At 44.6% G+C, this 15,526-nt stretch overlaps 1 protein-coding gene across 1 annotated transcript; it reads right to left on the bottom strand.

The window, feature by feature from the left end:
* Positions 1 to 2,439: 2,439 nt before the first annotated feature.
* PSMD3 (proteasome 26S subunit, non-ATPase 3) lies at positions 2,440 to 13,192 on the bottom strand. The gene is made up of 12 exons (XM_083583136.1): positions 12,898 to 13,192; positions 10,430 to 10,620; positions 9,876 to 10,013; positions 9,274 to 9,410; positions 8,976 to 9,166; positions 7,152 to 7,255; positions 6,882 to 6,996; positions 5,981 to 6,100; positions 5,379 to 5,482; positions 4,218 to 4,373; positions 3,901 to 3,951; positions 2,440 to 2,953 (listed from the first exon to the last, which is right to left on the bottom strand). Exons 1-12 carry the CDS (start codon positions 13,076 to 13,078, stop codon positions 2,876 to 2,878), a joined length of 1,566 nt encoding a protein of 521 aa, XP_083439262.1. The 5' UTR covers positions 13,079 to 13,192; the 3' UTR covers positions 2,440 to 2,875.
* Positions 13,193 to 15,526: the final 2,334 nt, after the last annotated feature.

Genomic DNA, 15,526 nt, shown 5'->3' with positions numbered 1-15,526 from the left:
CTCCAACTCCATGCTGGCTGCAGCTGATGAGAGTTGGAAGTCAGACATCATCATCAGTGATTGGTTTTTGAAGCCACAGGCTAGTAGAGTTGCTCCTATGGCATAATTATGGATTGCATCTAGCTTAGCAAGGGTCTGATCCTGGCTTATTGTCCTGGATTTTGTTAACCAACGTGAAGACAGAACCCACCCCATTGAGATACAAAGAGCAGCTATGGCTTAATGCAGATCTGAATCTCAGCGCTGAATACTGAGGAAGCAGGCAGCCATGACACTTGGAACAGGTAGCATCTGAAAGTCCTGGATTCAACATCCTACCTGGCAACCTACGTAAATATTGCTTCTAGGATCACATGGCATTTCCCAGTGTCATAGGTGCCTACTATATAAATCCTTGCTGCAGATTCCTCCCACTTGTTATCAGCCAGTCTATCTAGATCACAACCATCACACCCAGCAGGGAACCGTGAGGCTGATACACTTGTCCACAAACACTGGTGCCATTTTTTTAAAAAAGTCCTTTTGTGGATGGCAGGTCTTAAAATAAAGAAAACTTAAAGAAGAGGAAGATTATAGCCAGTTGCTTTTTTTCCTATAGAAAATCAATTCATGGTGGAAAGAATGCAAACACCAGTGCTACACAGTAGAATATAACACTTTGCATGTGGATGGTCCTTGTTCAATGATGTCAAAGGAAGCAAGGCTGAGAAAGATGCCTGCCAGAGATGTCACTAAACTGCTGCCAGTTGCAGAAGTAAAGACCTAAATAGGACGTGAGGTCACCAGGCTGACTGCAGATAGACTGATGGACATTTGTTGGAGTTCGAAACCGGGAAAGGCGGGGAGTGGGGCTTTGGGAATCCAAAGGGTTACAATTATACTTTGTTTTTATGTATTTTGTTTTGCTACTTATATTAAAATGGGGAACTTGTGAAAGGGAATTGGGGTCGACCTTAGAAAAAAATATTAAGAATAAGTACTGATGCATAAAGATTGAGGTTTATGTTAAAATTGGTTAACTAAAATGAATTAAATATAATAAGGTAAAATTTGGGGATAAGAACTTGCTGAACTAAAAATTGAATTGGAATACAAGAAGGGGAGGTGTGGGGAAGTCAAGGAAATATGTTATTGAAAGAAAGGAATGCAATTATGTGTGTGTTGTTTTTTTTTGTTTTTTCTTTATTTTTTGAAAATCTCAATAAATATCTTTAAAAAAAAAAAAAAAAAGAAGTGAAGACCTAAATAGATGGACCAGAGGCCTGATTCTGATTAAAGCAGCTTCTTAAATCCAAAGAGGATACTGCCAAATTTTAAAAGGAAAGTTTTAAAAATTTGGGAAGGTGTCATTTCCCCTCTTGGTGTTCATTATTAAGTGAATGTTCTGGGATTATCAATAAAAGTGCATTCCGTACACGTAATAAATGAAAAGTAAAATGTGTTGGGAGTACTAACACAATAAATTTGGACAAGTTGGAAAAATTATTTTTTTATGTGTTACATTTTTAGATAGCCCTGAGAGCTTGTGGCCAAAGTCACAAGCAAGCCACAGATAATTTAAGAGTACCCTTCATTGCTCTTACTTAGCAGCATGTAGGTCTGAGGTTTCAACACTGGAAATAGGTTTCTGGCTCAAATTAAGGATTCATTAGTAAGCCTGTGTGCAGGGTTAGGCAAGGGGAGCATGGCTTGCTTTTGTGCCTTTTAACAAATGAATCAATATTAGCAGCTGTAGCTGTTACAAATGAGCATCATCAGTTAACAAATGCTGCTTTATTCAAAGAGTAGGTTGGTTGAAAATAACAGATTTGGCCTCTGCAGACATGTGTAGTCAGTGCAAGTACAACTTAGGGACATCTTCAATAGGCATGAGCCAAGGCCTCCAAACACATCAAGGGGTTGATGATATACTTGGAACTTTCACCAAAGGCTCCCAAGTATACTGCTGTCATGGGATAAAAGGGCAGTTCGTCTTTTTGGTTAGTAACTGGTTAAAGAACAGGAAATGGAAGGTACTAGTTAAATGGACAGTGCTCACAAGGAGGAAGTTACAGATCCTCGGGAAAACCTATTTGTATTAGGGCCAGTTCATAACTAGTATTAGGACAAATGTTCAAAACTTATCTGAAGGAAAAGGTGAGAAATCAGTTGGCCAAATTTGCAGATACCATATTATTCCAGATGGTGAAAATGGGCTGTGTTGTCCCATTTGTTTCAAATTTTAACTTTTCATGTATTTCATTTTTTCCGTTGCTGCTTGTTCCTTTTTTTTTTTTTTGTCTTTCACCAATTTCTAATGATGCCAGTATTCTGCTGCCAGTAACTTCAGAGCTCTCAGATTTCCAGGCCATCGTCTACTAAGCAGAGAAAGCAAGAGTTCCCACCTTTCTAAAGACCCCGAGACTACTGCACTGAACATCAACCTGGACAAAAGGCACATTCCATTTCCCCCAAACTTTTATTTAAAAGCCCTAAACAAAGTTTGACAAAAATCTCCAACTGCAGTTGCTCTGCCCAGCTAGAGCTGAAGAGGTGTTTCACAGTGCCACCAGATTCGTCTCCCCCACCCCCATTCGTCCACCTAAAAACCGGTAAGGACAACTGTGAATTCATTTAGGCCCTTGCGGGTACATCCATGACTGAAAACCACAAAGTGGCCTTTAGTTTAGAGGGAGGCCCACCCCTTTAATCTGGGGTGCTGCTTCCTCCACCACAAGCAGCAAGAGGGTTTTCGTTTTTCCCCCTCTGCACCACCCCCAAACATGCAGAATATAGAAAGAAAGGCAAGTTCTGGGTTTCAGCCAGTAGACAATGGTTTGTATTGGGCAAGAAACAAAAAAACGAAAAAATGTATATGCAGCCATCCCCCAGAGCATCAAGGAAAACCGTCGTCGTCGTCCTCTGCCATTTCCTTGGCGAATTCTAGATCCTGCTGCTCCCGCTCCCGGCGCTCCTGCAAAGCAAAAGGGAACCGTGTGAACGGGGGGCTCTGCAGGTTGAGATGAAAAAGCACTTCCCTAAAAGGAGAGCTAAAAGACGGCATCTCATACAACCTCACGAACAAGAGCACAGATTATTTTCTAGAGAACATGTCACATTGCTCTTCTTTAAAGTTCCTATGGGTAAATATGTATTATAGCGGAACTATATCTTTAAACTGAATGAGAACTATGCTTCTGGGGATATTTACTCTGAATGAACGAGGTCATAAAAGATGCACACTTTTATGTTGCTGGCTACTATTTTGGCCACACTGAAACAACAAGAAGCACTCTTCCTGTGGCTTGCCCGACACTTTAGAGCATCAAAATGTTGAAAACCCACCCACAATGGAACAAGGGAGGCTGTGGGGTCACAGAGGCTAGTCTGCCTCACCCCACCCCCAGAGACATGCCTCTCTGCGCATTTGGTTTGTTTAAAAGGGGTCCTAAACAAGTAAATCAGCATACAAAACTAATGTTTCAGATTTTGTACAAGCAAGGACAAACCCAAAGTATTTACAAAACCAAGGAAATGTAAACCCAAGAAAGGAAGGAGACAAGTGTGCCTGAATCTGCTGCAAGAAAAACTTCAAATAGCTATAAGATGTGTTAACTCCTACCAATAACAACTTTCATTTTTTTAAAAAATCTAGCCTTTGATTATGAAAATATATTTGAAAGCAAGCGGGCGGTATCTGCGGCAATCACAGAAAGCTGCTGAAGTATTTCAGCAGGGCTTCAGTGTCCTTGCCCCTTCTCTGTCTAGCGAAACTATAATAAATCGCACAGAAGAGCAAACACAATGGATTAAATGGTGCAAATGTGTTTGATTTACATAGTTTATATAGGTCATAGAATCCAGCTTTCTTGGCACAGAATTTTAAACCCTTTAGTGTACACATGGCTTAGAAATCCTCACCTCTGCAGACTCCAGGTCCTTGTTATAAGACTTCGGTGGGAACCTCATAGCCTAGAAACAGCGGCAGGGAATAAGAAAAGGCAGGCAATTATGAACTGGGAGGCAGGCCTCACAGCAAGAAACTTTGCCATAGGGACTTTCAATGGCAGAAGTACAAACAATGCAAACAACAGGCTTGTTTCTGAGTAAACATGCTTAGGACCACGCTGCAAGAGTTCCAACAGCAGGACTGAAGTCCCACTTTTTTATCCAGTGCAAATGCAGGCAGGCCCAGGAATGCCCGCTGTAAGATAACTGCGGCACACTTGCTCCATTACCTTGACAGACATATTGTGAATGTCGAGGCAGAAGGAGATACGCTGGTGGAAGGCCAGCTGGGGCTCCCGTGTGGAGTAGATGTCAGTCATCTCCTTGGACTGGACGTAGCCCTTCTCATGGTTGATGCTGGCTTCAATCACGCCATCCCGAATGGCCTGGGGAAAAGGCAGCACATTGTCAGTTGCCTTTCAGTGACAACATCCACAAGAGCCAAGACAACTCTTCCATTCTATGAGTCTGTTTTCTCCTGCTCCAGAGGCTACAACCTGAACCAATGGATTCAAGTTACAGGAAAGGAGATTCCGGCTAAAGAACTTTCTGGTGGTAAGAAGCTGTTTGACAGTGGAACAGACTCCCGTGAGAAGGGGTGGACTTTCCTTCCTTGAAGGCCTTTAAGCAGAGGTTGGATGGCCACCTGTCATGGATGATTTAGGTGAGATTCCTGCATTGCAGGGGGTTGGACTAGATGACCCTCAGCAGGGTCCCTTCCAACTCTACACTTCTATGATTCTAGACTAAGATTTTAATCCAGCATTGAGAGACAGGCAAGTCTTCCAAAAGGCCATACCCTCACATTCCAGCTGGGTTATGGTGGGTCTTTCTGGGGAAAAGCATTCACCACCACACACTCACAACTGCTTCCTATTTTATTAGTTCACATGAACAGGGCTGACTAAGAAACAAAACACACAGCAATAACCTCTGAATCCTTTGGAACTTTGAGGGAATTAATAGTCTGCTACTGAGGCTGGTATCGAACTGCCTCACCCAGTTGCTCATTGTGTAGACTGTGGACAGAGACGTAAGAGGGCTAATGGTAAGCAGGGCAGAATGAGGAGAAATGGGTGTGAGCCTTTATCTGACACAGTCTGTATTGCCAAAAGGTCCCTCACATATTTCCTGCGCACACATTTAGAGCTTGTATATTCTATGCCGGGAAATCAGAGCTTAGAGTTATCTGGATTATGGTGGCCCAACCCCTGGTATTTTTCAGTATCTTGTGAGATACTGAAGGATGAACCCCTAATCCTTGGCAGATACATCATGGCATTTGTTTTAGGACCCAGAGGTGGTCAGAGCTTTAACAGCCTCACCAAGTGAGAGGGTAAGTAGGGATTCCTATTCAACTCAGTAACCAAGGTAACGCCGCAGGCACTCACCTTGGCAACAATGAATTCAGCATCCTCTGGGCTGTCCAGCTGCAACTTCTGGGCGATGTCAGCCAAGGAGATGCGCGAGTACGAAAGGCTGATCATGCGGACACCTACACAAGAGACAGAAAGGCAACCTTTAAAAAGTGCAAATGGGGTGAACACACTTAAGGGGCGTCCACCAGGTATCTGCCATCTTTTTCCCCTGGCTCAAGGGCCAGGTTCTGCAGGAGCAGGGACCTGCCTGCCACCCGCACACCCCAAAGGAAGGCAATACATTCACTAGCAACTCAAAAGTTTATAGTGAAGACAGATCAAGCTCAGTGACAGAGCACATGCTTTTGCAGGAATAAGGTCCTAGGTTCAAAGCTCAAGAGTCTCCAGATAGGGCGGGGAGAGAACACTGCCCAAAATCCTGCAGAGCTGCTGCCAGTTAAGTGTAGACAATACAGAGCTAGCTGGACCAGCGGTCTGACTCAGAAGAAGGCAGCTTCCCATGTTTGTGGATGTGCGGCCAAGTTGGGATTTCAAACACCATTCCAAACCCAATCCCCCATGTTGTCATGAGATGTGATATCATATCATGACTCGAGGATTTGGTGGTCGCTCACCTGTCTTAATCACATTGTGTCTCAGCCGGATGATGAGGGTGTACGTCCCATCGGCCTGGAACTTATCACTAAACTGATCAAGGACTTGGTTGAACTTGGCCAGGTTCCCAGTCCGAACAGCTGCAAGGAAAGAAGAGAGATTCAAGAGACGATAAAGGCGAAACATGGTGTACATATGTATGGTTTGCCTGCACACACATACATGTGGTGTGTGCATGTACGTGTGTAAGTAACTGCAGCCTAGGAATTCTAATTCCCTCTCCTGCGCTCCAGTAAATTTATCCCCTTGCTGAGGCCTTGGATTAGTGTGCAGTGTGTCCAAGGGCTTCACCACAAAACTGAGTACAAAGTACAAGGGCTATGTGTTGCAAACTCAAACAAACCATCACCATGACTTTTTAAGTGCTTGTGGGTGGGCAATGCCGTGCGCACACTGTCCCCACCAGTTTTGCATGGCTGGTGGTGCTTGAAGGATGGGAAGTGGGCCATTGCTCTGTGCCCACAAGGGCCTCCCTCTGCTAAAAAAATGCACTGTATTATGCACACCTTATGTGCAAAAGACAACAAGAACATTTAGTGCAACACCTTTCAAATCAAAGAGGTTACTGATTGTAAGAGCATGACAGGGTTGATGTGGGAATTAAATGAGGAGGGGGAGAACCATGTACACCCCCCCCTTGAGCTCCTTGGATAAAAGGTGGAATATAAATGCAAGAAATAAATATTCAAATGGACTGTCTAGTAAACTAGAGAGATGCTGAAATCACTTAAAATGGAAGGGGGGGGGAGAGAATTGCATTGTTACTAAAGAGTGTTTATTCCACATTCTAGGTTTTTTTGTTGGGATTCCAGTGCTGCAGTACCGATGGGCAGCTACGTCTTCACCAGCTGCGCCACTTACCCTGCGTCAAGAGAAAGTACGGCATGAGAGATCTCTTCAGAGACGGCTGCCGAAACTGCAGTCTATCTGGGATCTCGCCTAATAGCAGCTCCACCACTATCAGCAGCTTATGGACCTAGGGGCACAGATGCAAGAGATACAGTTTTGTCCTGCTGTCTCAACCACAAAGCAAGACTCGGGACTGCGGAGAGCTCTGTGTACAAGGAGCAGACGCACTCCCTTTTCATCGCTACTCCACAGCACCACCTGGAGGTGCTAGTCTCCACTCACCGTCTGTTTGAAGCCAACAGCTGTGTGTTGTGGCGCTTTCCGCAGGGCGTTTGTCATGGTTCTCCGAGCTTCAGAATATTCCAACTGGATGGCCTTGATGCGTCCTGGAAAAGGATAGGAGATCAGCACTAGAACGGCTTGCCAGAGATATAACAAGATAAAGTTGCCTCCAAAGAACACCTCCCCCCAGGGTTGATTTTGCACTGCACAGGAATCTGTGGAGTGGGGAACGGGATAGGAGGTTCCTTAAGAAAGGCTTATTTGCTACAGTTACAGATAGGTAGCCGTGTTGGTCTGCCATAGTCAAAACAAAAAAAATTTTTTTCTTTGCAGTAGCACCTTAAAGACCAACTAAGTTAGTTCTTGGTATGAGCTTTCGTGTGCATGCACACTTCGTCAGATGCATGCACACGAAAGCTCATACCAAGAACTAACTTAGTTGGTCTTTAAGGTGCTACTGCAAAGAAAAAAATTTTTTTTGTTTTATTTGCTACAGTCACTCTTGGGCACCGTGCCACCTATGCCGATCCTGCCCATCTTTATTCTCTATGTGGTTTGTGGCCAGCAGGGAACTTTCGCTTTGCAAAAACGGCACTTGGTTCATGTACTGGCAAATCTGGGCTACCCTAGCTAAGTCTGGCCCAAAGTTCTTTGTTTTCCCGGGTGAATCAAAGCTTTGTTACCCTCTCCACCTTGTGTCTCACTGAATACTGAGCAGCGTTAACAACAGCAGATGAAAATAGTGATCTGTTTTCTCATTTACATTTTTAATGTCCATCACTTTGTTACTTCCTCCCTTTTGCAAGTATATTATGCCTTAAACAGCCGATGGAGAGTTGAAGGTTCTCAGCTGCATTCCCTTGAGTGCAGCAAATATAAAACCCAGCTGATGAGTGACTAAGCTGCCTCTACGCACCTCCTGCAGAAGTGCAGGTAACAGCTTCCTGTCTCTGGGCAATGCATGTGCCAGGAGCCCCTGCACATGTATTTAAGGCTGAATTTTCAGTATTTGTTTCACCACATTATGCTTTTAAAACTGCAATTTGCTTCGAGTTCCCCATTTGGAAGAAAAGCAGTATGTGTGAAAATAAGTGAATAAATAGCTTTTGTAGAAAAACACTGTAACACAAAGCACAGCGGGCAGGGAGAAATTGCTCTGCTCTGCCCTGAAGCCTTGAGCAGCTGGTAAAATGAACATGTTAAAGTTTTTTCTCCGTTGTCAGAATCTTAATCCAGCCAACCTTAGCATCATAGACTTGTAGAGTTGGAAGGGACCACGAGGGTCATCCAGTACAACCCCTGGGATGCAGGAATCATTTGTCCAATGTGGGGCTCGAACCCACAACCCTGAGATTAAAATACTTTAACTACAGGTTGCTTGATGGGTTTGCATATGAACCTGGATGTCAGTGCCAACAACAGACACGTGTCAAATGTGTTATTTGGTTTTGAAATTGGCACCATCATAACCTTAGCTCCCTCACCTGCCCAAAGCAAGTTTCTAGCAGCTACAGCTAAAGAAACAAGCTTGAAAACACTTGTGTAACTGTTGAAGAATCTCAGAAATCAGAAGGACAATGGGGATTTCATGTTCTGCACAGAAAACCTGTGTCTTCCTCTTGCCAGCAGAACAAAATAAATTATGGGAGAGGCTAGCATGCCTAAGCTTTTCAAGGGATTGGCTATTTCAATTTTTGTGTTTGGGGGCGGCGGCAGGGAGAGATATGATGATATAATACCAGTTACACAGGTGCCTATTTTGAGCTCCATGTTTGACCCCAGGCCACCCAGGATCTCAAAAAGTGGCGAAGTGCCGACTCTCACCTGTGTAGTAGAGGTACCTGGCCCACTCATTGTTGTTTGCCTGCTCAGGGAACACCGATTTGGAAACCAGCTTTTCTGCCTGGTCATAGAGGTCGTAGTGAAGGTAGTTCCTCAGCAGCAGATTCAGGAGGGTAGCCTGGCCATCTGCATCATGGCGAAGTGTCGCTGTTCTTAAGCGGGCATGAAGGAAGCTTTGAAAGAATGAATAGAGAGATGCTGTGTCAGAAGAATGCTTGGGGTAAGAATATTATGGAGGAGGAAAGAAGGAGGTCAGAAAATTGCAACATCAAAAGCTTACCTCCTCACCACATCCAGCTTGTTCAAGAACTCATAGATGCGAGCGTGGTAGTAGTAACACTTGGCCACCACCAAATCAAGGGCTCGGCGGTTCTGAGGACTTATTTTTTGCATCAGATCGTCTGAAACTTTCTGGGCCTGGATGGAGAGAGAATTCATGTGGTGGGCTTGCAAGGCTGCATAGATGAGTTCCTCACAGTGACACTTAGGGCTCCATGCCAACATGTGCTTGTTTAAAAATATAAGTTTTGAAACAAGGTCTGCAAGAAGCACCCCTTATGCCCCTCATGGATATTCTTGGTGGAAGCGAAGCAGGCTGCCATAAATTACTGGGTCAGAATTGGCCTAGCAGAGCCCTTGCTCATCTCCAAACAGAGTTCACTCAAGTTTATACCAAGACTTGGTGTTCTAAGTTAAGATTTTGTGTTTCAACCTACAGCTTTTTAAAGTGTCTAGCTGGGTTTGGGTTGAGAGGAAAGTGTTGAAGGATAGTGTCTAATTTTGCTCGCTTATTTCTCTGCCCTCCCTCTAGATCCGTATCCAAACACTGGCAGTTCTTTGCTTTCCACTGGGAAACGAGGCACACAAGAGAGGGTTCATTACCTCTTGGTAGCGCTTGCTATTCATCAGATAGATGACCAGGAGCAGCTGGAGATATGCTTCTACCTCTGGCAGAAGAGGAGTAGAGGCTGCCTTTCCTGTGCGGGGCCGGAACTGTAGATCAGCTTCCGTGTCCATAAGCTATAAAGTGTGACACAGAGAGAAAGAGAGAGGTGATCAGAGCAGTGAGAAGGTGCCATCCCACTCCACCTTCTGATTCTCACAGAATGCTACATATTAATGCCTAAGGAGACCAGATGGTGCCCACTTATTGCAACTGAATGGCTAGTAAATCTTGAAATTAGTCACAGGCAACACTGAGCAGCAAACCAAAATGATGCTAGCGCTCCACAGAGCAATGTTGAATTGGGCCCCAAAGAATCATTTGAAGGATGCCAAAGTCAGAGTTTTCCAAAACATGCACCAAGTCTTAGTAAAAAAGGTAAAGGGACCCCTGACCATCAGGTCCAGTCGCGGACGACTCTGGGGTTGCGGCGCTCATCTCGCTTTATTGTTAAGAGTACCCAAACCTCCTGTGAACCTGCTTTTTGACTTGCCTCCTCCAGGAAGCCAATGAGGAAGTCCCGCACAGCACTGTTAGATGTGAAAAAGCCATTGATAGCTTTCTGGAGCACATTGGGGTTGAGGCGTCGGGAAGTGGAGGGCAATGCTCTCAGGGCACGCAGGACGTAGCGTGGCTCCTTCCCAGAAACGGCTTTCTCCAGCTGCTTCACATGTTCCTTAATGTCTGCAATGGTCAACAAACAGCACTGTTAGATGAATAGGCTAAGGTATATGGTGTGGTGGTCAATTCCTACCAACGGTTAGAGCAACTGAACATTTGACCAAAAACCTCAAAACAAAACAGAGCTGAAACCACAAAACCCAAGAACACATCTAGAGTTGTATCAGGCAACCTACGGACTCTAAAACAAGGGTCTCAGCGCCTCTAAACAGCAAGTTAACTCAGATTCCCAAAGTAGTTATGGCCACTTTGGGAGTTACAGAGAAGTAAACATGTCATTTGGTAGAAGTAGTATGTCAGAGAAAAACTGTGCTTTAGAGACCCACTGGATTACCATGGTAAAACCATTCTTAAGGCTGTGCATTCAAGAGCACTTCTTGAAGTCAAATGAGTAATATCCCTCATTTGGGATAACTTTAGCTAATCCCTGTTGTACTCACAGGGCAGATAGACAAACAGTGTATCACTTTCCTACCATTTATGTGTAAACTGGATTCCAATCCACACTGGCTCTCATGAATGGCGCTGCAAGCAATTTTGTGCCCACTTTGTACATCCAATGAAGACTTGCCACAATAACCCATAGCTCCTGCAGCAAGGAGCGGGCTGGTGGAAGATGCAACTGTACTTTTGATCTTAAAGCAGAGGCTCCTCTGCAGTGAACTGCTCTGGATGCCCAGGATGCACCCCTGTGGTCATCTGATTGTCCCGCTTTCTCAGTTCTGACCCACTTCTGCCTCTCTTCATCTGCAAAACCACTCTCCTCCATCTTTTAAAATTGTAGGTATATTTACAGTATCCATTTGAGTGTATGTAGTGTTGGAGTGTTCCCAAGTATGAAAGCTTGCTTTTAAAACTTAACACATTTTGGATGGCCGCAACAATATAGAAACTAGTCCATCTTTGTGCTACAGAGGTCAGAGTGCAATCCTATACATGTCTGTTCAGAAGAAAGCTCCACTGAGTTCAATCAGACTTTCTCTCAGGTTACTATGTACAGGACTGCAGCCTTAGTCAATATGTCACTGGCATGAAATCAATATCTAGATTATAAAAACGCTGCTGAGTGGTTCAGTCATGCTCACTTTCTTCCAGCAGGCAGGTCCACTCACCAGCCTACTCTCTCCACACTTTGCTGTAACCTAAATAATTTTTATTGCACATTTATTAAAGAAAAACAAAACATAAAAACACAAACAAAAAAGGGAAAAAGCAAAGCAAACAGAAAATTGTCAGCTCACATTCACAGTGCTACAAGCAATACAACCATCTTAATATACACATACAGATCACAATATGCCACCCAAATAGGTATGCAAATGAAGCTGTTTATAGAAAATGAATTCAAATGTTAACAACGGCTTTTTTATTTTCAATGTGTTGTCAGGGAGATTCATAACAACCAAACAACAGAAGATCTAAAACAGAGTAAGCCCAGTCATACACATACAATGACAGAAAATTAAAAGCAGCAAACAAAGCCTCTCTGCAATGAACTTTCAATAAACACATGTAAATTAGTATGCAAGGATGAGCACAGGCAAGTCTTTTTCGAGAAGGAATTCCAGTGTTACAGTGTTATATTACAGGGTCCATTTCTGCTAACCCAACATAACCGGAAGATGGAAACTGGAGCAGCACATCACCTGTTGTTGATGGCAATGAACTTTTTGTGTGTTCAATCTCTTCATCCAAGAAGTACACAATTGATGACTGTACATGTTTACTTGGATGCAAATTGCAGAGCAGGAAGCAGACGGGTGAAAGCTTCCGAAGTAAACATGATGTAGAACCTGGGCTATATAAAAACCACTACCTTGCCCAAAATCCCGGTATGGTGATATTAGGACTGCAGGATCTTCTGCGCATTTACACACATTTTTAAACACCTGCTGACACGCTGCCCACCCTAAGCTACACAGGTGGCCAAGGTGTTTGTACACGGGAATGCTGCGCGTTATTTCTGCCTAAATCCCCCCACGCCCCCCCAACCCTTGCACCGCGCTGTATACTCCAAGTCTCCCCTTCTACGGGACACCCGGCTATTTTAGGTGGGCGTTGCTGCAGCTTAGCCCCGCCCCTCCAGCCGGGCGGTGGATGGATACCTCTCCACCTTTCTCCAGGTACACAACGCGGCCGGCCAATAGCCGCTCGGCACTCCGCTGGCCACGCCCTCATCGAACCCACAAGGTGGGGGTTGCCCCCGCCGCCGCGAGGCGCTCTAGCCACGCCCCTCCCCGCGCGCCCCGTCTCCTGCTCCCCTCTCCCCCCCCACCTCACCTTCGAGCGTGACGGCGTCGAGCTCGCGCTGCGACTTCTCCCCCGAGGCGGGCTCGGCCGGGGCCGCCTCCTCGTGCATCTCAACGTCGGCGAGCGGCGGGGGAGGCTGAGGGGGCTCCGCGGGCGGCGGCTTGGCCTTCTCCGACCCGGCGCGGCGCCGAGAGCCGCCTTCCTGCTTCATGGCTTCACCTTCCACACACACACACCGGCTACGGCCGTGACTGAGCAACTATCGCGGAGGATGACGGGAAAAGCCGAGCAGGCTCGACGAGCCGATCGCCGAACGCGGACGAATGGATTGGTTCCTCGCTCCCTGTCCCCACCCTCGTCTCCATGGTAGGGAACCATAGAGAGAGAAAGGCGGGCTGCGACGCCGCGCTTCGGCTTCCGGGTTGCGCCTCTTCCTTTTTTTCCTTTCCCCTGCCGAGAGGGAAGCGCCTCAAAGCGGATGGAGGGAAGGAGGGGGCAGTCCGGCAGCCACGCAAGCAAGCGGGAGGGGCGGTGGGAAGGGCCTTCGAACTGAAACAGTAATACATTTTTAAATTACTGATTTAATTTATATACCGCCCTTTATCAAAAGATCCCAGGGCGGTTTACAATATTCCTAACGGGTGTGTGGAAATAAGAACCAGAAGAATCTTTATTTGCATCAGCCACTAGCCATGGCAATAAAATAAAATGTACTGAAGATAGAGGTAAAAACTTAAATATAGAAAATACATTTTGGGGGTTTACATCAATAATCAAATAATCTTTTTCTAATTGCCTCCGCTACAAACCTTGCAGTGTGTGTAAGAGAATGTGGAAACCCGCCTCCCTTTGTGGGACAAATAATAAGCCCCAAAACAATGGGTTCATTAACATTGAAATCCTATACATACTTACTCCCTTGCAAGTAACAGGATTGCAGCCTCGCGTTTCAGCATTTTAAATATTTTTTTTTAATTAATCGTTCTACATTTTTTTAAAAAAATGTTTTACAAAAGGGTGCTGAATGTCGTGCTGCATACGTAATCGTGCATGGCATATCTATCTATCTATCTATCTATCTATCTATCTATCTATCTATAGAACCGTTTATTCAGGGAGGAGTTGAGGATCCTCCCTGCGTCAGAAAGCATGGAGAGCAAAGCTGACCGCATTAAACTCTGGAATCTACCAGCAAACTTCACTGCCTTGCATTTGCAGCTGGGCCACTCAGCGTCCTTCTCTTCTTTTCCTTTCCCTGGTCTTTGGGTCGGGGACTACATTTCTCCCTCAGCAGGCTAAGATCAGTGCTGAAGCAGGGCCAAGTATAGTATCCAACTCTGGAGAAGGATGCTTTTGAAATACTGTATGAACTCTTACAGCTAACCAGATGTAATAGCTCGCCTCTTAAACTGCAGGCCATAAACATTCTGTCTTTTGCTCCTTAGTCAAAATAGGAAACCAGTGAAGTAAGTAGGTATAAGTGGACAGAAACAGTAGACGTGCTCAATTAATTCATTTAAAACAGAGCCAGTCTATTTTATTGTAAATACACAATTGCTCCCTTTCTCCTGCTGTCATGTGCTTTCTTCATGATGAACCAAACACATACTCATCTGTCTCCCATCTTTTCTGTAACCTCCACCTGTCAGCTTTGTTCTACACCCCTCTACAGCTTGTAAAATTATTGTAATACTGTCCTCTGTTGTCTGCTATTAGTATTTATTAAAGTTGCATAAGAACATCAATAACCCACCCCTGCATTATACAAAAACCCTTCCTATCTAAAATAACCACCCCAATAAATAACATTAAAAACTATCAGCAGCAGGAATATGTTATTTGTATGGAAGGACACATACAGGAGTAGGAAATCATTAAGCTACCCAGGTCCCAAGCTGTTCGAGGATTTAAAGGTAAAGACCAGCATCTTGATTTGAGCCACGGACATGAACCAATGCTGATCAAATGGGACCAGTCACATGATCTGCCTGGTGCATCATAGAAGGTTTGAAATGCAGTGATGGGTGAATACATTTCCATTGTACCAACACTAGAGGGTGTTCAAGGAAATTATTAATACAGTCACAGTACAACAAAAATAAATTATTTTATCAACTCTATTAGTTTTCACTGCTACAAATTTAAGATTCTGATTTTTAACTTAAATGTCAGGATCCTTTCACTAATGGAATTCTCATGCCAGATTTTCAATATTTTCAAGTTCCTTAACTTCCATTTCCAGCTATTCATTCGAAAATTATTAGAAGAACTCATCTAAACCTCTCCCACCCATTCCTATTTTTTGAGTTTCAGATTGTAATTTCTCCCAAGCATATACTTTTAGTCTTTAAAGGGTATTCTCACCGCCCTGACGTGTTATTTATTCCTTTACTCTTCAGTATTTGCTGCTACACTTCTCTTCTCGCATAAACCCAAAAGAAAGGACCTGTGTTCATTAGAGCTGTACCACAAACAGCCACCAGATGGATACCACCTTTTAAGTACCACTCTTCAGATGTCTGCTGGGCATCTGCCACTGATGAAGGGCAAGGTTGCTTAAGCCAATCCCAGGTTCGTTCCTGTCTGTGCTTCACCTCATTGGCTAAGATTGGCAAAGCCAGGGAAATAGGTGGATAGAAGATCAGTAGCATTACATTGA

Source organism: Podarcis filfolensis, assembly GCF_964270895.1.
Source record: "Podarcis filfolensis genome assembly, chromosome: 13".
Lineage (NCBI taxonomy): Eukaryota > Metazoa > Chordata > Lepidosauria > Squamata > Lacertidae > Podarcis > Podarcis filfolensis.
This window is presented reverse-complemented; position numbering and strand designations above follow the sequence as displayed.